Genomic DNA, 25,614 nt, shown 5'->3' on the forward strand with positions numbered 1-25,614 from the left:
CAGCTGAGGAGTGAGGCAGTGGCTCCTCTGAATGCGGCCATCGATCTGGACCTGAGATATTTATAATCCGTAGACAGCGACATAATCCTTAGCTCCCGTGGGCTAACTCAGCTGCTTAAGCATTCAACATTTGTTGGACCTCTGCGAAAAAATAACTCTCACACCATGCGGGGGCTTTGCTGTTTTAACCAACATTATATTCCTTTAATTGTATTGTTCTCCAGTACTGTCGAGGAAATGTCATGAGCCTCTTATGATGTATTCATCAATGTCAGTCCATCCACAAAATTTCTACTTCTAAACCAGCTCAGAAATGTGGGAGTAAGCTAATCCTGTTGAAATTAGGTGAAAGGCAGACCTGACCCGGTGGCCAGTCAATTACAGTACGTATAAAGACAGACGAGCTTTTATACAAATCACAGCTGCATGCACGGCTACACTAGCAGGAACTTGAAGCCAATGTTCATTGTCATTTCTCTGGCATATCAGTTTGGTGAATTGCAATCTCGAGTTGAGGATTCACACAAGGCCATCGATAAATATAAATATCATTACAAAGTGGCCTTTGGTGTTCCCATCAAGATCACTTAAAATTCTAGCAGAATAATGAAACTCTGAGGTCTTGAGATAGAGCCAAACATTTTGCGAGAATTGATACAAAGGCTTTTTGCTTACATGTTATATGATTTTCAGTAAGTTATGCATAGGAGAGGAGTCACAATCAATGAACTAGTAATAGCTCATCAAATGAACAATTTTGCTAAGTGATTAATCATTCAGAGAGATTTATTTAACTTGGAATCATCTAGATTCTCTGATGACAGCCACTGACCAGTAAATATGTTCTGCAGTCCCCCGGGAAAGTGTTATTTTCATGTTATAGACTGAACTAGTAATTGAATCATACTCAATTTACGGGAAAAAACCCCATCTTAATTCACTATGAAAATAATCGTTATCTGTGTGTCTGCAGTATATTTAACATGAAGTTGAACCGGTAGCAGCTTCACACATGTACGTGTATCAAACCAGCAGCCCTCAAAATGATAAAAGACAGTTTCCCCAAAACTTTCAGTTCAACATCACTCTTTCTCATGTGATGTTGTTTGATTTGTATTTATTTAGCTTTGTTTAATCTTGAAACAATACCAAATAAGTGACAATAATCAGTTAATACTGGAAAAGGGGATTTTGTAATAAATCTTTATCCAATTGTTCAATAGAATAATCAAGACAGGAATCAATATTAGAAATATTTGATATTGTGACAGCCTAAATTATGGGTGTAGCTGGATGTTAATCTGAACGAGTCCACATTGTCATATAAATTGATAGAGAAACCTTTTGGTAATTCAAAATGTGTGCTACATCTTTAACACCCCATCAGCAAACTCACCTATGTCACTACTTCCATGTACATTATGCGTATATTGTACGTAGCCTTCTTGCAGATACTGCATTTTTGGGAGTATAAATTGCACTTTTTTCATAGTTTGACTAACCCTGTGACTTATACTCACGTGCGACGTGTATATATTAAAATTAAAGCCAGTTCCTGAGGCGTATGTCGGAGATTTTGGGAGCGAGTCTGAAGTTTACTGTTCTTGGTCTGGAATTTTGTACAGTATTTTTGAAAAGTGACTCATACTCTCAGAGTCCAATATAATCTTAGCACTTTATACTGCAATCGATCATCATGACCATGAAGCAATGCATACATGACACACACATGACAACAAACAGCAGTGTTGCACGCACCTTCTGCTCTGTGCTCGCCTCTTCTTTTGCATGTTCCTGTTTGGCTTCAGTTCCACTCTCCTCATTCTCATGGGAACTATCTGAACCAGTCCTGTCCGTGCGTGAACTCGAGTCCTCGTCCCTCCTGTTTGTGCGTCCCATATCTCCATCAATCAGCTCTGTACTGTCTATTTGCACTATTTCACCGTTGCATGGCTTTTTCTCCTCCTGCTTGTCCTGCTCCATCTGCTCTAGCACCCCGTTAGCTGCGGGCATATGAGCATCCTGCACTTGGGATGACAAAGAGGCCACTTCTAATGTGGAGTGGTTCTCCTCAATCTTGGCCGCTTCCGTCAACTTGTGGGAATTCCGGTGTGCGGCGGGGCTGCAGTTGGCCGACTTGTTGCTCTGTTTGAAAGACGAGCTGTCCCTCTTGTTGACCGTGTTGCTGCAAGAGCAAACAAAAAAGCGAGCCGATTAAGATCGTGTGAATGCAAAAAAAGATGAAGTCGGTACAGGAGCTCTTCGAGCTGACATTGTCAATCAGGAAGTGTGGGGGAGAGAAAGCGGAGAGCCTTTGCATGCAAGTTAAAAATAAAACTTGCATTGACTTCCAGACTTCTGTTGGTCTTGTGAGGTTGGTGTGTGTGTCTCTGTATGTGTGAGAGAGGTACAGTAATGAGCAGGACTGGAGCAACTCACTCCCCAGAGGTAAAAGCTGTCCTAGTTCTGCACACCTGTCTTACAACTTACACTAGCTTCATAAGCACAAATCGGATGGGGAAAAAAGACATTGTGCCAAAAAGAAACAGAAATACACATGCACAGCTGTTCTACATCCTGCATAGAGGGCAGCTGTTTCAAATGTGAGAGCCCTCCAAATAATTGTACTCCTGCACTAAGCCTTATTTCCTCAAAATACGTGAGCGCTTTGTATTAGTGTTTGTCATTTCTATCTGTAAAGTAACAAACCATTACAGATATCAGTCAACCAGATCAGTATTTCTGTTTCCATTTTTTTTAGGAGGCGGTCCCCATTTCTCTGCAAGTCCGGCAGAAACAGGAAGCGTGTATAAATAGAGGAACAACACACTGGCGCAACTGCTTGTCCCCTGTTGCGTTTAAACATAAAACGTCATCACCCTTACCTCTCGGGCGAGCAAGAGGTTACTGAATATTCCGCTTTGCGCACGCAAGAAGTTCTTCAAGCAGTTAAAAGCCCAGATGACATACATTAAGGCAGTTTTAAAAGCAGTCCGGGCAGGTCTCGTTGGCCACGTGGCCGCCTCGAAGCCGTTAAGTTCCATGTGAACCAGATTAGGACATTAGAAGGCTAATTCTGTTCACAGAAGCTGCCGGCCGCTGCCTCTTGTCGCAGGGCGTCTTGGGGACTAATCCCAGCAGTCCTGTTATGGTCCAGAGTGATAGGATTCTGCTTTTTCTTTGGTCTAAAATAAAAGTTGGTTAAAAAAGTGACTCCTGGGCTCTATTGTTGGAGTCAGTGGAAGGATACTAGTGATGAGCTTCTAGGAACACTATTTTGCTTACCTTGAAAAAGGCGGTGAGTCACAACATTTTTGTTTCAAATAATGTGACAACGTAACAAAGATGAATATGATAAAATGACAGATGAGAGTGATGCCGTCGAATGAGCCATACCTCTTCGCCTTGGTTTTCATGTCCCGACACTGACTGCTCTCCCACAACTGAATGAGGAGGCGGGTGTGCCCTCGTCTTCTCAAATCAGCTTTCATCCCCTCGCCAAAGACTGACCTGTAAATGTGTGCTAATCTCTTTCCCAGTTCTTCTCGGCGGCCTCGTCTCGTCTGAACTACTATCAGTTGGGAGCGCTTTGATGGCAGAACTTCTGCTTTGCATCCTTGACATATAGGAAATGTTGGGAAAGATGACGTCTTTCCGTTTGTGCCGCCTCAAGGTGTCAACGTTATTACGACAGCAAAAGTCTTGCTGCATTATTACGTACATTGAGCAGTACAATGTACTGTAAGTGCAAACTGCCCGTGTCCCAATATTTCCTCGGATTGTCGCACACCAATTCAATCAATAAATTGACAATGGGAGAATCGTGCCCTTTGAGACTCTTTTGTGATTGAGGGCCATACAATAAAGGTTTACTTGATAGGATCAACTGAAGCAACAATGTCCCACAAAACTTGTATGATAACTCAACTTGATGATTCAACTTTAGTTCTTGAGCACTTTATCGACAACCACAAGCTGTATGTAAAACATACAAGACAACAATAAAAAAATTAACAATACAATAATGACTAGTAACTAAATAAAATATTACTTTATAATTAAAATACACAAGAGCTGCCTTAACAAGATACAACCATCAAATTGCCTCTATTTTAACCCAAAGACTCACAAGACCCCCTCCTCTCTCTTTCTACGACGCATTTATGCTCCAAAAATAAAATTCTTTTGTTTCTTGTAAAGACTAAACAGTTTTGGGCTCACAAATTCAAAATGACCTCTGAATTGAGGACAAGTTCTTACTGTCTCTAAAAACACTGCAATCAATTCTACTGTTGACTCTTATCGAGTTCTCAGTAATAATGATTAACCACTATCTTTCCGGGATGGTGAAACAATAGACAGTTAACCAATCAGAAATATTCATACTCAGTAACATAATGAAATCACCCTTTGTAAACTGAGTACTATTTACTGTTTTTCAGGGACTAACTATGATGTCCTCTTATGTGTGAGGACACTTGAAGAAATGGGGTGCAGCAGTTCAAGTGAAATCACGTATTCCCAGTCAGACCAATTCAACCATTGGAAGGCTCTCCAATTTGTTCTTATCATGGGCAGAACATAGGCTTGGCCTATGCTTGCAGTTCCTACGCAGCAGAAGAGAGGAAAAGGCTCCTTAATTCCTACCTGTTCTCCTCAAATCGGCTGATGAGGTCTGATACTTTGGAGTGTTTGACTTTCACTCTCTCCCGGTTTGTCGCCCCCCTTCTTCCTCCACCTCCTCCCTCCTCCATCCCTGGTCTAAATTGGGGTTTCTGGTTGTGAGCCAGTGGGGATGAGAGCTCTGTCACCGGGCTCTGAAGGTATGCTGGCTTGGGAGGCACTAAGGACAAAATAAAAAATAAATAATGCTGGATTTTGCTGAGAGCAGCGTATTTCCTGAGGGAGAAACTGCAGCAATGCACATTTAGGGCTGAGAGGGGCACTGTGGGCTACGTGGCATTTACTTTGGGCTTGGAGGAAACCCTCAATTAAACAATATGCTATGAGTAACGTGTTTTTCCGGGTTCACGTTTGAAGTGGAAATATCCAGCACGATTAACTGCTGCATAAGGAGTGTCTTGTGTGATTTATCTGTGTAGAATGATTAACCGGGAAACATAAAAGAGGGACAAAGGTCAATGTTCACCGGTCTCCGAACAACTTACATGATCAGATTCCTCTTTTCACCTCTTCCCCTCGCCGGGTGGGACATGAGCGCTGCTAAACACTACACTGCGACTGATGTATGAATTACGATGGGATATGGTGAAAATGCAATGAGGGGGAGGTTGTGACACATAAAAATGGTAATGCCTAAAATGAAAACAATGACTTGACAAATTAGTCTGTCAGTGCATTGTTGATTGTGCCTTTTTCTAACCTCTAACTACAGAACATCTGATGTAGTCATGAGTCAGCCATCATTGCTTACCTGGCGGTTTGGTGTGTGACAGCGGCCTCTTGCCAGAACTCCTTCCATTGACGCCGGCCCGGCTTCTCTCGCTGCCCTCACTGCTTGCTCGAGTCAGACATACATGCACGCTGGATTTACTACTGTGCCGGCATGACTGACTACTATCTGCAGCTGTACAACACAAGGAGAAAGGAAGCATGGCCATTAAAATAGACACTTCCAGTATGATTGCATTTTGTCACGTCATGAATTTTTAGATGATTGTATTGCTCAGAAATAGTTTACTATAAATATAAATACTATAAATAGTTTGTTTCTGATGCACCTAAGGTTCACCATGTCAAACAGCCGCGCTGCATACCAACTACTGGCACGAAATACTCAGAATGTCAGATAGTTTTTTTTTCCCACTAAATTATCAATGGCTGGTATCTGCATCCCTCACAAGGACACAATATCTTAAAATAAGCCATCAGTATCGGTCCCATACTGACGGCTGGTATGATCAACACTCTCTCCTCTACAGGATTTAGACATCTTAAGATCAATTCAAACTGTAGTCATCAGCCCGAGATAATGGTTGAGCTAATTGTCCAGTGAGGTTCCCATCCAACCAGCTGGCCCCAGCTGGTGCAGCAGTGCTGTTTATTTAGCTAGACAACAGTGAGGTAATGGAGCGACGGACACAGACTGGCAGTGTTAACAGTAGCCTTGATCTATTGCTCCGCTCTCGATCTCTCATGCACACAAATGCACATTCAAACACACACACATCCTTATATGGTCTACAACTGTCTTATTGTTTAACATGGCATTTTCCATGTAAGGTAAAGGTGGTGCGTGATTACCAAATAGTATCAATATTCTGTATAGAGCTGGATGCAGAAATTAAGAGTATCTTTCTGCTTTCCTTATTTTGCTTCTTTGGATAAACAGAGTGTGCTAGATTATTTGTGGAAGCTGAATCTTAAAGCCTAAAAGCATCCAGGCCACAGAATGTCAAACAACTATCATTTGGGTCAGTCCTTTATCACTAAAGCTTGGATCATTTCCATGTGGAAGTGAGGTATAAATCAGGCAAATGTTGTCTTAAATGGTGCAAGAATGCGGTAACTGAAAATAGGGGGGGAACGTACTTGGGTAATTTCCCACAGCACACCTAATGATATAGCATGGCACATTCATTTTTTGTCAAATATTGCATCTTTGGCACAGCTCTACTATAACAAGTTGACAAACTTAGCATGTAGACATCTGTAAAATAGTTTGTTGCACCTTTACACATATTACTTCTTAAATGTGTGTTTGTAAACCTCGGTGGTAATCAGAGCAGCAAGCTTGTATTTTTTTGCACACTAATCTCTATGTCAATGTCTATGTCTAAAACAGAAAGAAAAAAAGCCAAACAGAAAGAAAAAAAGCCACGGAATCCTATAGTCAGAGACTATTTTTACAGGCTGACCGTAATTAAAGACAACAGCATTTGGCATCTTCTGAGTGGAAACAGCTCTATGCTAAGTTTGGGGGAGCAAACTCTAAAAAAAGCGGCTAAAAAATGACCGATCAATTCCGAAGACAGCTTCAGGAATTTGATTTACACTGTATGCGCTTGCCCCTCCTTGCCTCCCACGGTCACATTAAGAGATCATGAGAAAACTTCCAGAAGATAAGCACCATTTTTTTCCCTCTATGCAGGATGCCATATAAAGCAGTAGCTAGGCTACAGGCTGTGTTTCAGAAAGCACTTTCACCCTTGAGGATGGCAGCGGGTGAGTCGGTCCCAGCCTGGAGGCTTGTTTTCAATGTGTATCATGCCAGTCTGCTCTGAAGCTGTAAGCCACACTCTAATGAGACGTTTGCCAAAACCATAGCTCTGCTACTGTGCACTCTTGCAAAAAAAAAAAAAGAAACAGCAATGTTAATCAATGCAAAGTTTAAAGCACCAAATAAATATAAGTAACGCAGACTACTAAACAGCTTGGCCATTCATGTTAAAGTACAATGTGTTCTGGTAAATCTGTTTGTTGCATGTAGTATGTGATATATATATTGAAATGCAACTTGTCATGCTTTTGTGACACTTGACAGTATACTGTAACTAATAATAGCTCTCTGAGTTCTTTACCGAAACACTCGTGTTGCTCAGCTCGAGCATCTTCTCATTAAAAGCATCCTGACTTGAATGGTAGAGTGCACAGTAAATGAATTCCAGCCAGAGGCATCGCCGCCCTGCAGAAACGCTTTGATTCACCTCCTTGGTTTGTGCCTCCGCAGGAATGAGCCCTTCTGGCTGAATTGGAGTCTTGTTAACTTGGGAAAATATAAACCACACAAAAAAGCAAAGCATGGACTAGAAAGGGTGTTCTGGATTGTAAAAAATAATGATCCATGCAAATATTGTGCAAAAAACACAAACAAGTCAAACCAAACTTCACCTTGGTTTCTGAATTTGAGCTTTAGCAGCTACCATGACAACCAACCTGTTGCTTTTTATTTTTACATCCTCCAAAGTTCCTGAAGGCTTCTACTGCAATAACATGTGCATACAAAAAGAAAAAACTTTGAAATACAGATGTCCTGTCAATGCACAAAGTAGTTGAGCAAACTGATTGAAAGTGAAACTACAGTATATATATATATACGTTTTTTTTTACGTTTATTTCAGCCCTTTTGGGTTATTAACCACAAATGTGGTACCTAAACAGTGGCTAAGCACACGATGCAGTCCATGAACACAAAATGCATGATTTAAATACACAGTGGATTGCAAAAGTTGATTCAAATCTTAATGGGATACTTGTTTACTGATGTTAACAGATGACACTGTACCACGTGTTGAACTAATTGGTAAATTACATAGCGTAATGCAACTATAATTTCACAGTCACACTAATTGCATAGATAAAACAGGAATCACCACGTGACCAACCAAACCCTCTGTAAGAATGCAAACCTTAACACAATTCACTATTACAAACCATAACATGGTGAGCTGAATGAACCTTTACTACACTTGCTGGAAATCTGCTGAGACGAATGTTAAAAACTAGTTATGACATGCGGTTGTCATCCCTCAAAACTATGAGAGCTCCATTTGGGAACCAAAAAGTGCACCTGTATTGCTCCCTCTTTGGCACTTGAAATGCACGCTTTGACCTCACGCCACGTCGTCTCACCACACTCGGACCACATGGAATGTCACATTGTGCTTCTTGTTGATGGGCGAGCAAATTACACACGCATGCAACGAAATGGCTCGTGCACACATCGTATTAGAGACCTCGCACTATCTATTACATCAGAGTTGAGGTCGAAAAGTCCAGCAAGCACCTAGAGTAAGGTCAAAGATGGAGATCACTGCAATTACGTGGGCAAAACACGCTTGGGAGGAAAATGTTTAACAGGTGCTCTGCCTACGACTAAACATTTTCTCAAGATTGTGGAGTTCACTCACCCAGGTAGAGCAGGAAAAAGAACAAAAATATCACTTTGTTGCCATGTGTATCCTTAGTGAGCGAGTTGTTATGTGTGTCCCAAAATGCACCAAGTTTTGGTGACTTGTTGATTCCAGTGCTGGCAGTTGCAGAATGACGCTCAGTAAAGAGACTTTGTTATAGACTCCTCCCTCCTTCCCACACCTTATATTTTACAAAAAGTGGCGCACACATTCGCGCGCACACACACACAGAAACGCACACACACGTACGCACGCAAACACACACACATGCACACACACACCAAGTAAAGAGTGGAAAAAGAAACAACTTGGTCAATCTTGTCTCTTATCGCATATCATCATTCTGGACCATTTCAAAACTCCACGGGAAAGAATGTTTTCACGCACAAACACACACATGTGCACGCTTACACTCATCTAGTCCCCAGGCCGAGTACATGCGCAAACAAGCCAAAATAAACAAGACAATGCAAACAAAAGCGAGAAACAGAGGAACAAGTTGGAATCAATAAAAATTCGGTTAAATAGGGATTCAGCAAAGTGTCACCACCAGCTCGCTGCAACAGAGAAATGCAGGATTTCTATTTCTATTTCTTATTCAGTTAAAAGTTACTTGACGCTTTGCTTTTTAGCCAAAGGTACCAATGAGATGAGGAATTATCTGTCAGTGTAGTACCACGTTTCAACATTCTAGAAGAGAAGCGTAACCAACAGAAAGAAGAATAGGAACACAGGCTCACATCTGGCCCTTTTCATTTTTGTTCCTCATTTTTGTGATTGTGTATAGTTGTATCCTCGGTCTTTGATGTTTTAAAATGACTGACATCTCTGCTCAATTCCTCTTTTATTCGATGAATGTTTTGGTGTTTAAATACTAAATCTCAACTGGGAGTAACATACAGCTTGAAATGAGTTGACCTCTTGACCTCTTTTGGAGAGCGAGAGAGTGAGATTAGGAGCTAAGGAATAGTTAAAGTGTGTTCCAATAAGTTGTTTTCAAAACAAATGGGAGCAGTAAAACCCACATATAAACAATCCGTAATGGTCTCTACATATTTCTACCAAACACAAGTGGGTCTGGAATGTATCCCCTGCAATAATAAGTATAAATACAAACCACAACCTATGATAGTATATTGCATGTATTGGTACTGCTTGACGGGGGTGGACCGGTTCTTACTTGGTACATTGTTTGTTGTGAAAGCTCTGACTTAAAACTCTCCATTTGAAATGGCTGTAACATCTGCGTTTATTTTGACCCCATTCATTTGCGTTTTCACAAGCCATGTTTTTTGCAGAGTGTTGGCAGCTCATAAAAACTAGATACAGACAGCCACGCACTGCTTGATGTGAGTGAACTGTTCAGTGGTGTTGGGCCATATCACCCAGTCTGTTGCTTTTAAGTGACAGTGCGATGTTGAGACATCAACAAAGCATGCAAAGAGCATTTAAGTGTGTTTGGCAAGAGGACCAGTTCTTCTTTTGCATCTGTAGGGAGTAACAAAGGCAAGCGTGTGTGCAACCACCCGACTGCACATACCATTCTAAAAACATGCAAGCTGATGGAACACCATGTATTACATTTCTCTTTCAGCAAACTGGTCTTTGAATCACTTCCACTTGAGTAATTCATTGGCAACGCCAAATGCGTTTAAATGAAATGCAAATTTCCCCAAATAAAAATCTTGCTGTGGATGACGAGTGTTGCTAGGCTGAATGTGACTCGATGGTGCTAAAAATAAACGGTCAGAAACAACCCTGTTGGGTGTCATTAAAACAGAGTGGAGATAAATCTAAACTAATGAGTTTAAGGCCTTCAACACTGATACAAATCAGGATCACAGTAAAATGTCCACAAATAAACACTCTCAATAACTGAAATTATTTTTAATGTTTTTTCTAGATTCACTTTCTACACATTTTGGCTTTCAACTGTCGTCACAAATTGATTTTTTTTCTCTGAAAATAAAAGTGGTTAAATGATGAGGGACACAGAATTTGCTGCTTTTTAGTTTCAGTGGTGAAATATTGCTGTGTGACATACATACATGTATAATGGACCCACTATTTAACAACAAAGGATTTGAAGCAAACAACAAAATATTCTCACACAAATATTTCAATACGATAGTTTGTTCATCCTGCATGTATTCAAAATGCCCAAATGAAGAGGCAGACTCATTCACATGTGCAGAATTTGGCAGTTCACTCTGTTTTGGAAAGGAGGAGCAACAAAAAAAACCTGCATGGCGAGTTTGCGGCCGGGGGGGTGAAACTATGAGACCAAAGAGGCCATCACTAATTTTCACCAGTTTAAGTCTTGTCTTGGTTTAAATTCAAAAGCATGTGTCACTTATTGACGCTGACGGTGACAACCCCTGCTGCTGATGTTGTCCATTATCACGTAACGCGCATCAATCCATTAGACATGTCCATTGGACCAGGTTTCTATCACTGTCAGATGCCCTACATCCCCCTGTGGGATTAGAGGGTGTGTCCCATCTGGCTTTATGTGAAGCTTTTGTTGTGTAACTCTGTTGTGTGTGTGTGTGTGTGTGTGTGCACGTGCTTGTGTGTGTACCCACGCGTGTGGTATCGAAAGTGTGGCAGAGCACCATTAGCAGCCGGCATGGGGGACTACTACCAGACCAGACTCTGTCCAGATTAACCCTGCCTCATTTTCTAATCCAGAAGGCAATAGAAGATTAGATGCAGATAATGTCAGCCTTGTAAGGAGCTACAACAGCAGGATCAAAATGAGGAAGAATTCAATAAAAAAGAGGAAGCTGAACAAAAAGGTGAATGAGGGTAGGAGAGGTAAAGACAGCAATGCACACCAGTTCGAGAGAGACAGAGAGAGAGAGAGAGAGAGAGAGAGAGAGAGAGAGAGAGAGAGAGAGAGAGAGAGAGAGAGAGAGAGAGAGAGAGAGAGAGAGAGAGAGAGAGAGAGAGAGAGAGAGAGAGAGAGAGAGAGAGAGAGAGAGAGAGAGAGAGAGAGAGAGAGAGAGACAGAGAGAGAAAAGAAAGACAGACAGACCGAGACTGAGAAAGAAAGAAAGAAAGAAAGAAAGAAAGAAAGAAAGAAAGAAAGAAACAAAGAAAGAAACAAAGAAACAAAGAAATACAATCATATCTTCTTGGAAATGCCATAAACAATGTCTTGTTGGAAAATATATTACGTCTTGCATGTTTGTGGGGTGTTGAAAATAGCTCGGTTTGAACTTTAATATATTGCATGGTGCAAGAGGGAGGTAGGGATAAAAAAAAATGGACAGACAATGCTCTACAGAACTTGTCGTAACATAACATCCCACCAAAAAATCAATGCAAACTGCAAACATTTACTCAACATCAATAAGTACACCCCAACACATTTGTTTAAAAACCTGAGGAGCATTATTCTCTACAGCATACTGTACTAAATAAACACTACCAAAAAGGTGGACCCTCAAAGGTGTTGCAAGCTAGATTTTAAAAAAAATCCAGAAGGGTAAAAAAAAGCTTTTCCCACATCTTACCTGTGGAGGGCTCACTTTTCACAGTCACACATGTTTCTTCATCAGCACACTTGGACTGGAAGCACACCGCATTGTCGTTCCTCTCTGCAAACAGGTCGCGGAATTCACAATTTCAGTGATGCAAACTAGATTTCCTTACAGCATGAATATTGAAGCTAAAAAAATGACAAAAGAAAATAAATCAATTGATTGAAATGTACTCTTTCCCCATGACATGAAAGATAGACAAATAAAAAGATGTCTGCAAGGTGAGCGTGAGTGAAGTATCTTACCAGTGGAGGGCTCAATTTTCACAGGCACACAGGCTTCTTCATCAGCACACTTGGACTGAAAACACGCCACGTTATCGTTGCTCTCTGCAAGCACATGAGACGGAATCCACAATTATAATGATGCAAACGACATGACAGCATCACAGCACATCACATCACATACACGTAAACAAATCCGATCCGCAACCAACACATTGAAAAAATGCAAAGCTGGAGAGGCCCCTGTTAACTCCAACCAGAAGATAACTTGTTTATTTAGAGAACACAAAGCAACAGTCTTTGGAGACAGAAACTAATTAGCCTGTCTGGGATATGTAGGGCATAGCCTATGGGGACAGCTAACAATAATTATACACAGCCCGTTAATATGCATAGAAAAGATTAAAGAGAAAATAGCATTAAAAACAATGAGGACTCAAAGGAGTGTCCACCCCGCCCCGAAATCAGACACAACTCAGACAATAATGGAGCAACACTCTCAATAGCAAGTAAAAAAAAAACCCTTAAAGAATCAAAGCTGCAAGCAATGCAAAGCAGTAAACATGGAAGTGTGCACGCCACACACAGAGCAATAAATCAGTTGTACAGGTATGCAAACACATTCTACTCCACTCCAGCTGACGCCCTGATGACTGTCACATTGCAGAGAGCCACAATGTGATGATGACTGACTTCTTGACTCATCAGCCGTCACTCCGTGTTACCCTACGCTACATGACGGAATGTATAGGATCATCAGATCAGCTACAGGATACAGAGCAATAACGTTTCTAGAACTTCAATAGTGAATTGCGGATATGGAAATATGAAATAAACTTAGTAATTTTATGTTGCTTATTTTCTGCTGTCATGTATGGTATGACACAGCAAAGGAGATGTGAACAAATCACTATTTTATTGTTTTTCCATCCGTTTTATTATTGAATTGCTGGATTGTGGCATAATTGTTATCTTTAGTGGTTTCTCAGTTACTTTGACCTGCACTAAAACCTAGTCTTGAACTCAGAATCTTATGTATGTGTAAACAATGACTCATCCATCCATTAGCAGGACCCCATATTCCATTATACCCAGAAATAGTTAAGATTCAACACTTTATAAAGATTGAATAAATGTGCTTTACAGTACTTGGAAATGTATGCGGAAAATCTCTTTCATTCTTTTTAACTAGTAATGTGGCAAATAAGTAGACTAAGGCCTAATTTATGGGTAGTATGCTCCCTTAAATCTCATCTTGTCCCTACCCCCTAGAAATTCATGAGAACCAAGATGTTTCCCAATTCTCCGTGAACTAGGGGTCGGGCCACAAAAAAGGGTGCATGACCCTATAGCACGAAGACAGACCCTCGACTTCCCAAGACGACAATGATTTCTACCATAATTTCTACATTGGTGAATAAAAATACAGGGGAAGCACATACATGCAAGTAATATTTATTGATTCTCATTGTAATGACACTTATGTTTGGCATTGAACTTCCGAAATGTGCTGTATAATTAAAGTTTTATTGTATTGTATAGGACATATTCTGAGATGAGTGCTACAAAGTTTAAACCGCATCGGAACAAAATAGTCTTCGTGGCTCCAAGTGATGACGTCATGAGTCTAGTATTTTCCCAATTCCCAGGGGGGATTTTTTTTTTTTTTTTTTTAACCCTTTGTCTTCATTTCTCCAAGGAAGAGTTAGGGAAAGGGACGAGACAAAGGTTTAGGGTTAAGAGGAAAGAATGGGATTGAGCCTAAGTCAAATACTGACCTACTACAGACAGAGGCTGTTACAAAACGTGTGTGTGTGTGTGTGTGTCGGTAAAGAAGGGGGTGTAATATTCTGGCTCAGGGATTAAACTAGAGCTTTCTCCATTCGCCATCTGGAGTCCTCATGACAGGCACCCTGCTGTTTACATGTGCACCCATAAACACACATGCTGTAAGTTTCTTTATTATAACTATAAACATGTGAAAGCAGCTTACACGTCCAGATTCCTATTAGAACATTTGCATAAAGTACACACTAAGTGTGATACTGCCACCAGATGCTCGGCTACGTGACCAACATCATCACACACCTATTATTTCATCAAAGGGGGGGGGGAGTGTCACCATGTCAGCACTGAAAGGTGCATGGCATGAAACCTGGAAAAAAAAAGGGAATCCAATGTGCCAAAATACAAACTGACAACATCTTTAGTTTCTAGTGAAGGACATTTTGTGGCCAGCAAATGGCTTGCTCCAAAACATCCTCTCCATACAATCAACATCCTGTTTTCACATCCAGCAACTTTTGGTTAACCTACTAGCAAAAAGGCCACGATAGGGTACAGACAGGCAGACGCACAGTCATAAATGGTGCTGACTGGTTGTGAAGGGAAACGAACATCAGATTACAAGAAGCGAAGAGCTGTCCATTTTAAATGAGAGAAGATGGGAACTCAATCAGAGCTAACATCAGAACTAACATCGGGAATGATCAATATCGTGGCCGGAGGGTCAGCAGTTCGAACCCAGCTCTGTCCGAGCCACGTGTCGTTACGTCCTTGGTCAAGACACTTCACACACCATGCCTCGAGACTATATATGAAAAATAGCCTGTGTGGCAATAATCAGCAACTACATACTTCTACAATGTCATATTTTTTACTTCATTCTCACCCCTATTATCTCCTATGTTGAAATGCATGCTATTGCAAACCTGTTTTTCTGTGCTTTCCCCCTCCATAGCAACAAGCTGACATGGACAGAGTGAAGACTCTTCTTCATGACAACAGCTTTGTAATTCAACAGTGTTTTTATACAGACGGGAACTCAGAAAATACTTTTAAAATGGTTCTGACGTAAAAACAATGCAGCATGTGTGTATGGTTCCTGCAATAAAACTCAAAAGCATCCACAATAAACTTCTAATCTGATCATCTCATAAACTGTAAAAAAAAGAAGAAAAAAAAATCCACAGTACCTGAGCATACTTCCTTCCAGAACTGCAAGGTTTTCCACATGCTGAATTCCACAATACTATCTGATTTGAATTACCTTTGGGCTTTTCCTCTTGAAAATAGACCACATTTCAACTACAGGTTGACTTGACAGCTGGGTGACTTTATTTACCATGAGAGTACCTGCCCCGTCACTTCACAAACCGGTTTCCAAGAAACCAGGTATGATGAGGAAAAAAAGAGGAGGGCTTCAAAGGTTTCACAGTCACTAAGAATGAATTAAGGGTAGGATTCAGAAACAGATAAGGACACCAAAGAGGACTGAAATCTCTGAGGTGCAGTGTATCATACCTGAGAGAGTATTCACAAGTGGAAAGAGAAAAATTAATAAATCTTGTTTAAAATATCAGCAATCACGCATTTCATGCATTATCTACAAAATTATTTGTCCAGGAAAGTTGCCTCTCGAACGCAACCAAGCTAAACAACCACGATTACTAATTATATCAATAAATATGTGCGCCCAGATTTGGACAATTTAATCTACTTTTAAATCAGTCCCAAACACAGAAATAGATCTTAATTAGTATTTACACACCACACATAATCTGACAAAAATGCTTTTACAGACCGTGAAGAAAATGCTACACACTGAAGCACTGTCCACATAAAATAAGACCCCCTCCCCATAAAGCAGCATTTAGCATCCAAATGGAAACATCAGCCAACCGACCAATATTATAGTGAAAAAGCTTAACGCTCTGACTTTGCATTTGCAGAGCTTCCCCACATTAAATTGACAGATTAAGGTATGTTGGGAACACATTTACATGCCAAGTCACACCCCTTTAATCACACCGCAGTTCATGCCGCTTAATAACGCGTGTCTTGCCTTTTCAAGGCCTTCAGACGAGACGTTAGTTATCGAATGGGAGCAGATGTAGCCATGTCCTCACTCCGCTGCCCAGACGGAATTGACAATAACCAAAGACCTATGGGTCAGCCACATTCATAATTGAGTGAAAATTAAATGACCTTGTGGAGCTCGTGATGCGGCTCAAACAACCAGATGAGGCCCTTTGTGTGGACAAAACATAATTAGTTGATTTCTCTCATCTACATAAAAACTGATTCTAGGCACCCTTCCAAAATCATATCCTAATTTGTCTATATTAGAAGGTCCTTAAAGCCAACTTGCAACGCATCTCTCTAGACCAAACAGAATATGCGTTTAGTTACAACGAAAACTAAGAAACAATTTCTGACGATTATTTTGCCACCAATCGCTTTCTATACTGCTTTTGGCAGTCAGTTGTAAGGCAAACAAGGACAAATGAGAGGAAAGTGAAACCACACTGCCCGCACCAACAAAGTCAGGCGATTGTAACACAACCTGCCACCACCATTTTCCCCCTAAATGTTTTGTTTGTGCAGAAATAATAAACATTGCCCATGCCTGACTCTGAACATTAAAACATAACAGCATTACAGTGGATGAATGCTTTGATGCCGGGATTATGTGCATGCCGGAGATGTTCCTGAGAAGAATGCACAAAGAGCAGCAAGAATTTTACTGGAATCATACAACAGCTTCAGGAAATTATAATGTAGAGAGCATATGGTAGAACTGACAATTGTATAGCCAAATTAAAATTAGCCAACCACGAGCCTCGTGAAGTGTACCTAAAGCAAACACTGGCCATCTCATCTTATCGATGGCACCCAGGATACACACGACTCAGCAAAACAACAAACTCCTTAGCGGAGTTAAAACGTGTACCTCGTGGTCTTTTTTTTTTTATTCACAAAGATAATTTAAAGGATAATATAGTACAAATGAGTGTAAAAAGAGGATGTAGATAACACAGGTAGTTGACTGATTAATGAGCAAAGAGAAACCGTTTCTTGTGAGAATGAGTAGGCAACACTGGTTCTCAGTCTCTATTAATACTTTCCCCTTTTTCATTGTGCCTCTTCTGTCACCCCTTGCTCCATCCCCTGTGACCTACCAGTCTATTGCGGAAAACACATAACAGCCACCCGGCGGCAGCATCTAAATGTGTCAATCAGTAGGTTGTTCGACCAATCAGCGCCCCTTGCTGGGCCCAAGCAGACTTCTTATGAAATAAACAACAGAGCTTATAATCATGGTCAGCGCTTTCATGGCAAGCCAGACTACAAATGTGAAATCGACAGACTCAATGTTAAATACAATGTGATAATAACTGATAATTGTCAAGCAGATTCGATGCTGTCATTTCTTTTTTAAGCCTTTTTTCCATTGGCATCCCAAAATAGCCCTTAAAGTTCCATTTATGAAGCAAAAGTACTTCCTGAGTTTAAAACCTCTCCAAAAATAACCTCATGAGAAATTCTTAAAAATCAAACCCTTCTATTGGTCATCTGGTGATGGTCTGAGTTCAGTGCAGACTAAAAGTCATCAAGCTGTTGTCGTGAGCGGAGGAGGTGTGGATGACATCTGTGAAAGTTTCATGAGGACATGGTGTAATCATACTTTCACAGTGACTGACACCTACTGTTCTTTTTTTAGCTTTGCACTGAGTGACTAGGGCTTTTCCACACATACACCTTTGACCTTCAATAAGTGATGGAAAACACATTTCACACATAGGTGTCACTGAACCAATATAAATGAGGTTGAGTAAGAGCAATGCCTGTGAATTGTGTTTTGCTTAAGTACTAAAACATCATAGCAAAGCTCCTTCATATTATATGTCTGAATGTTGTCAATGCTGAATTGCAAATGGCACTAATCAGATTGCACTTGATGCATAATGCATGAAGTAAATAGGGCAACTAGTAAATGTAGAGCCTCATCAAACAGCGCAGAAAGAACTCAAACAAGATCATTGTACCCAGCAGGATTGTTGTGCCGAGTATGAATGAGTCTCTCTGACAAGAAGCTCTGGAGCCTACATTCTCAGCGCTGAACTGGAATGCGCAGAAAAGCCTTCTGCTGAAAATCAAGTCTGAAGCAACAACATGCTGAAAGTAATATAGAAAGAGGAATGACAACCATTTACCCGTCAAAAAGCAGCTCCTTTTAGAGGAAATGCAAACCTTTTTTTTTTTTTTATTCGGCATGTGTCAAGTTGTGAAGTGTAATTTATTATAAGACCACTTTGGTGAATACAATCAGTGTCAAAATTGATCAATTAGTCAACAATGAATTGATGTAAAATTGAAATAATGGAGCAATCGTTTAGAACAATCAAATATCTTACTTTTACTTTGGAAGCCAATAGTCAAACTAAACAATGAAATCGGTATTACATCAATAGCGAGGTGACTTCAGGATGCATTAATCAGCTTAATTTGTCCATTTTTCTTTTCCCATTTTCACTTGTCATAAGTGGATACATAAAAAAAAGACAGCACACTGGCTACTACTGGTTTTGAATTCATGACAAAGGTCATATTTTGTTATTTGTTATTTCGGTAGTGAGTTGGATATTTTTGTTCTGAATGAAAATTACATTTTGTTTTGATTATAATATTCTGACCTGACCTACCTTGATAAATGAAACTTTGAACACAGTACAAAAATGTCTTTGAGGCCTTTAAGTATGTATTTGAGTGACAAAGTGCGGGTCCTACAGTATTGACTCTGATGCGAACAACGAGGCTCCTCAGTACAATCCAAATGCTTTTGAAACACCTTTGAAAATGTTATTCTCTCTCTCAAAACCTGCCCCCGCCCACACAAATGCCACATTTTATCTGACACTTCGTGATGGAATAAGGTGTCAAACGGAATCAGCATTTCTGGTTGGTGTCAGCAGAAAGACAAACCACTGTACAAAGAGGACAAAACAGCAACTTGACTCACTGCCAAGAAAGGAGCCAGCGCCTTTGCATTAGGCATGACATAGCATTTTATTTTTACTTTGCCCATTACAGAAAGAGGAAGGCGAAACATCCTTAACTAATTAATGTGGGGGGAAAAATAAAATAAGTCATGAAATAAGGTGATGAGAGAGCACACTCGGTGTACACGAGATATTGCTGAGACATCAGCTCTATTTGTATAAGGCTTCCTTCTTCCTTTTTTTTTGTTTTTACTTGCGAAACATGTTCTCTTTTTAATATGCAAATTTTTCACCTCACACCGCATGTTCATTGTGAAACCACACAATATTTGCTTATTTCCACAAAAGAAAAAAATGAATAGTAAATGTCACGACTCATCAAAATCACAAACTTGCATGCCACCCAATCAAACTTGTTCATCGGTCAGTTTTTACAAAGTGCTACAAAATGAATATACTGTATGCATTTATAATAAGTGCAGAGTCAAAATGGGACTTATGCATTAGATTTACCTGTAAAACAGCAGAATCTGGCCATGATGGCAAGATGTATTCCCAAATGGCAAAAATGAAACTTTTGTCTTATGATTTGCAATGAGCGACCACAAAGAAAAAAAAAAAAATCCTCAATGAAAGGTGATACTGATATTGACACCGTATTGATATATACTTCTTAATCAAAGTCATTTCTTTCAAGTGCCCCTCCTACAACATTTGCAACTGACGGGCTCAGTAATATGCATTGATACCTTCCTTTTCGTTGACACATCCAAATACTACAGGATATTCCAAATTATTCTGTTCAGTTTAACACTTGTCAATAGTGCAAGCACAACACACAATTCTGAATCAATCTTGGTGCTAACATAGTAGCTGTTAAACAGATGAGCCGTCGTTGCCATGGGAATGAAGGACACCGTTCTACTCATTATTGCACCAAAAAAGTTCAAGTTCAATACAGCCAAAACGTTTCTTTAAATGCCTCTAATAAAAAAAGCAAGACAACTCATGTCCATCTCAACAATGCCCTGTCCAAGGCCCCTTATGTCCATCATTTAAAAGTTTTATTCCATCACTAAACACAAGACTTTAAATCAAATTGTCGTCAGCTAACCCAAACCCAACTCAGCAGGCAACAGTGAAAATACACTCAAGTGCATGTTTTCCCACAGCTCGAGCAGGACAGCAGGGACCGAGGCACCAATCAAAGGGAGCACACTAAACTGGGGGAAACAGTAGCAGCCTCTCCAAGGGAAAACCATATATGTGTATGGTACATATAAAGGATTTATATATATATACATATATATTATACATTCATTGTATGTGTCTTCTTGTTTTTACTTTTTGTGTTGTTTACTTGAATGTTTTATTTATATATATATATATATATATATATATATATATATATATATATATATATATATATATATATATATATATATATATATATATATATATATATATATATATATATATATATATATATATATATATATATATATATATATATATATATATATATATTTTATTTGCATATTTTAAAAAGTGGGTGTCGTGTGTTCCAAAATAGTTTTTAGGGCCAAATATGTTTTTAATGAGCTTTATTTTACTTAGCAACAAAGCCTTCAATAGTTCTGGTGTGACAGTCTTTTTACACTACTATAATATATATATATATATATATATATATATATATATATATATATATATATATATATATATATATATATATATATATATATATATATATATATGTATTATGTCTTGTCACCGTGGGATAGTAGGAAACGAAATTTCAATCTCTTTGTGTGTCTTGACGTGGGGAAATTGACAATAAAGCAGACTTTGACTTTGTATCTGTGTGTGTGATTTTCAGCGCATTTACCTGCAGCTTGGAGACTCATTTGAAAACACCTTACGGCACAACACACACACACGCCCGCCCGCCCGCGCACATATCATGTGTGCCCCCTCCTTCATTAACCAGCAGCCTCAGCAAAGGGCATCCTAGTGTGTGTGTGTGTGTGTGTGTGTGTGTGTGTGTGTGTGTGTGTGTGTGTGTTGCGCAGACAACACCTTTCTGGCACGGCACCGCTTCATGTCAGCCCGATCAACCCAACGCCCTATGGCTACACTGTGCATGCCGGTATGAAGCACTAACCTGAGTGGAGATTGTGTCCAGTCACAACACAAGTAGGGTACAGAGTGGAAAATAGATTCCCACCCTTAAAAGAAAAAAAAAGGGTTCCCACTCTCATGTGCGATGCTTCCAGAGCCGGTGGGCAGGTTCGGAAATCAGGCTGCAGATAGACTGCTGCCTGGCTGCATTTCCCGCATCCTCCCTTCCTTCCGTCGCTCCCTCCTTGCACTGACTCACCCTTCAGCTCAACCTCTCATCTTGCTCTCTCTCTCTCTCTCGCTCGCTCTGTCTGTCCCTCTCACTTTCTGCTTCACACACTGTTCCGCCTTCCACTCCACATGGACTGAAGAAGAGAATCACATTCCAGTGGAGATGGGGCATATGGTGGGGGAGCGCCAGTTAGCCCACAAGCAGAGCAAAGCCCCCTCTGTGTGTGTGTGTCACATGGACAATCAGTCCCATTGTGTAGGAGGAGGGGAGGGCCAGTAATAGGGGAGGAAGCCAATGGCCACACTCATCTGCTGCCCCTGGATACTGCTGCTGGCCAGAAGATGCGCAACGCCACGCAAACCAACCCCCTTCTAGGGAAGGGAGAGAGTCGTGTGACACAAGAGAAGCACAGCGGATTGGACATGAGATGATGAAGAATTGATCTGTTTGACAGAAGTCATCCTCGGAGCCCCCTAGGCGCCGTGGCTGGAGGTCTCCTCATACGCTTTCATTTTCAGGCTGAACTGCACACACAAATTGGCCCTATGGAAGATAAGCAAACATCTACGACACTGGCAGAATACTGTGGATACACGTATCCATCTTAATTAAGTTCCACGTAGGATTGTGAAATGATCAAATGGATGCTGAATATGAGATGACTTTCTTTATTAAGTGCTCCAAGAAAAAACTGCAAACTTCAGCAGAGTAACGCATCTTGTGAAATATTTTAAAAGGGGACAAATGATGACAAAGACTGAGTCAATTGACCTTTTGTGATATTCTCCATTTTTAGTCTTCACTCAACACTACAATACAGTGACATGGTCTCAAAATGTCACACAATTCAGAATTCAATCAAAATCATCTGGCCTAAGTGAGGTTAAAATAAAATAAAATAATCAAACTAAACTTTGACGTCATGCATATTCTGCTATGGGAGACCGACAGACATCACCAGACCTTTGTTAAGCTTTCATCTTTTTTTTTTGTTTTTTTTGTTTTGCTATGCATAATCCAAAATAGAGAAATAGAAAATGCTACACCAGAAATGTTACTTGGCCAATTGCCATTTTAATAATAATAATAATATTAATAAATCAGTTTTATATAGCGCTATTTTAAACACTCAAAGCCGCTTGTAGTAAGTAAATATGATGTTGACGTTTTTGACATCGTATTTGTAATGTATTTCTGTACTAAATGCCCCACTCACGCATTCTTGATTGGATGCCACATATACCACCAACCCACACTGGCCCACGCAAAGGTTTGAGGTTGTGCAGGCCTCATTACACGACTAAGTGTGTGTGTGTGTGTGTGTGTGTGTGTGTGTGTGTGTGTGTGTGTGTGTGTGTGTGTGTGTGTGTGTGTGTGTGTGTGTGTGTGTGTGTGTGTGCGCGTGCATGTGTGTGTGTGTGCACCTCTGACAGGATATCTGGTTGCTGTTTACAGAAAATGAAGAGTTACTTCCTGGGCATGGATAGTGCAGAAACGTGAGTGCCAAAAGGTCACACGGTATTCAGGTCAGGTCACACTCAAACACACAATACACAGCAAGGGAATTACCATGCAATTCCAATTTCAGTTTGCTAAAGGTATTTTGATTATTAGGGTCACAAAGTCAGATGCGTTTAGATTATTGGCAGTCATTTGACTTTAGGTTTGTGTGCTATTTTATGTATGATGACAAAAAGTATTGTGGCGATCATCACTCAACAGACATTCGTATGATCATTCATTAACTTATAAACGAATGCTTGATTTGATAAACCAACACAACACTTATTTGATGGACAGTGTTTCCATGGCAACATTTTGAGGGTGCGAATAATGGGCCTATTTAGATCCAACACATGCATGGATCTCATCTGGTAAGTACCCTTAACCCTGAGATGGCGTGCACTCATGAAGCCACTTTTTAACCTGCACCAGTGCACACCCATTACAAAATATACACAGCTATCTTGTTGTGCATAATAATCGGCAAATGTGTGTGCGCCTTTCATCGTCACTGACGACACAGTGGTGGGTATCTATACTTTAAATCAAGGGACCATTATAACCAAGAAGCAACCCGGGGACCACTGCTTTGGCGGAATATTATTGTACTTTGCACCAAAGGACCTATACAGGCTATTTATTTGCATCCGTATGTCTATTTTGGGAATCTCAGCTACATTTCACATAATTTGGATGGGTAAATGAGTCAATTATTTTCCATTTCCAATTTTGCAGACCACCAGCAATACCGCCACGGCCCACTCGAGTGCCGCGGACCCCAGTTGACAATCCCTGCTTTAAATAATACTCTGCTTTATTATTCATTCGCCGCATAACCTTCCTCAGCGCAATGACAGGAAAAGTATCGTTTTCTATTTTACTTTATTCTAATGTGCTCAAGGAGGATGTTAATCATACTTAGGTTAGTCATGTGGTATCAGATTATTTGATATGCACTGTAAATCTAATTGACATGTTTAGATTTGGTCTGAGGGTGTAATATTTTGAAAATTCAAACCAAGACATTACAATAAACGTAAAACATTCCCATCTTATATTTCTCCATTCAACATACCCACTTGCTTAACATCTTCAGCCTATCAGAAGCATGAAAGAGGTGACAAGTGACAATATTTTTCACACCCTATCTGCCAGTTTAAAACTGCAGCTGGTGTTCCCTTTGCCACCTTGTCTGTGTGGCTCACACCTACACCACTCTGATCCATCTTTTGTTTTATGCCTGAGGTAATGGGAGGATGGCATCAGCATGGCTCCAGGCTATTGGCCACCACTCTATGAGGATACGAGCGAGAATTTGCAACACACATCATTAATTATTTCCACACAAGCTAATGTGTCCATACTTCATTTGAACTCTTTTTTTTTCCTTTTTTCCCCCTCTTCCCTGCTGTTTATGAGGGTCAATGATGAATGGTCGTTTGAAATTGCGCACCCCCCAATGCATACACACACACACACGCACACTCGCACATGCACACACACACAAAGACTCTGCTTGTGCATCAGAGAACAGCTGACGGCAGGCAAGCACAAGCAGTGTGTCTGGTAAGCATCTGCCCCCGCATCACAGCCACAACCTGCACTGGATTGGTTCCCATAATCAGCCTGGGACACAGGCCTACACCCTTCTTACTCCTGTCAATCTGAAATGCAAGCAGCGATAAGCAAATGCATTCAACCATTTACTTCTTCACAAAGCCTCAGGAGCATCTGAGTGCAAAAGATGCCTGGTTAATTTCATTAGGTAGCTACCTTAGCTTTTCTCATCTTTCTCAGCTGGAAACATGGAATAAAATAGACTTTAATGCAGATTGCACTATAAATGCTGAAGGGGATCAATGAGACAAACACTTTTATTATTCATATCAATCTGTGTAACTAAAAATAAACTCATCTGCGCAATCTAATTTGGATGTAATGCAAAATTCCATATTCACGTTTTGAGCAACTTACTCATTTTTGTTTGTGCCTCTCAATTACAGTGACTCATTCAAAGTAATGTAATGCAGTTCAATGATGAGCATACTTCATTAGTTAATATCTTTATTTTTTTTCTATGCAATGAAGTGACTCATCATGTGTTAGACTGCCTTAAAAGTCTCAAATTTAGTTGCCTAACAGGAGTTATCATTTTCCCCTCTACATGAATAATTGATACACTGGATGAGCAATCACATTTGATCTAACTTAACCTATTTGACAAGCAGGCTTCAATTCAAGCACTTTAATGAAACTATGACACCTGCATGACGTGTGTAATTGTTAAATATTTGTTCTGCAGTGAGCTTCAGTGATGTACAATATTAGACATGA

The 25,614-nt window shown here is 40.2% G+C and overlaps 1 protein-coding gene across 7 annotated transcripts in view; it reads right to left on the reverse strand.

Annotated features, from left to right (window-relative positions):
• The window catches only part of fgd4a (FYVE, RhoGEF and PH domain containing 4a), a 37,284-nt gene that overhangs the window by 6,862 nt on the left and 4,808 nt on the right, over positions 1-25,614 (reverse strand). The window contains exons 1-6 of one of the 7 annotated variants that reach the window (XM_085915273.1): positions 21,589-22,189; positions 12,664-12,747; positions 12,392-12,475; positions 5,435-5,587; positions 4,648-4,843; positions 1,759-2,185 (exon numbers count right to left, since the gene is read on the reverse strand). In XM_085915273.1, the coding sequence (XP_085771399.1) occupies positions 1,759-2,185; positions 4,648-4,843; positions 5,435-5,587; positions 12,392-12,475; positions 12,664-12,747; positions 21,589-21,685 (1,041 nt within the window). In that variant the 5' untranslated portion in view covers positions 21,686-22,189. The other 6 variants (XM_085915274.1, XM_085915276.1, XM_085915275.1 and 3 more) reach the window with 6 other exon arrangements.

This window comes from Syngnathus leptorhynchus, chromosome 6 (genome assembly GCF_054491065.1).
Source record: "Syngnathus leptorhynchus isolate UIUO chromosome 6, UIUO_Slep, whole genome shotgun sequence".
NCBI lineage: Eukaryota > Metazoa > Chordata > Actinopteri > Syngnathiformes > Syngnathidae > Syngnathus > Syngnathus leptorhynchus.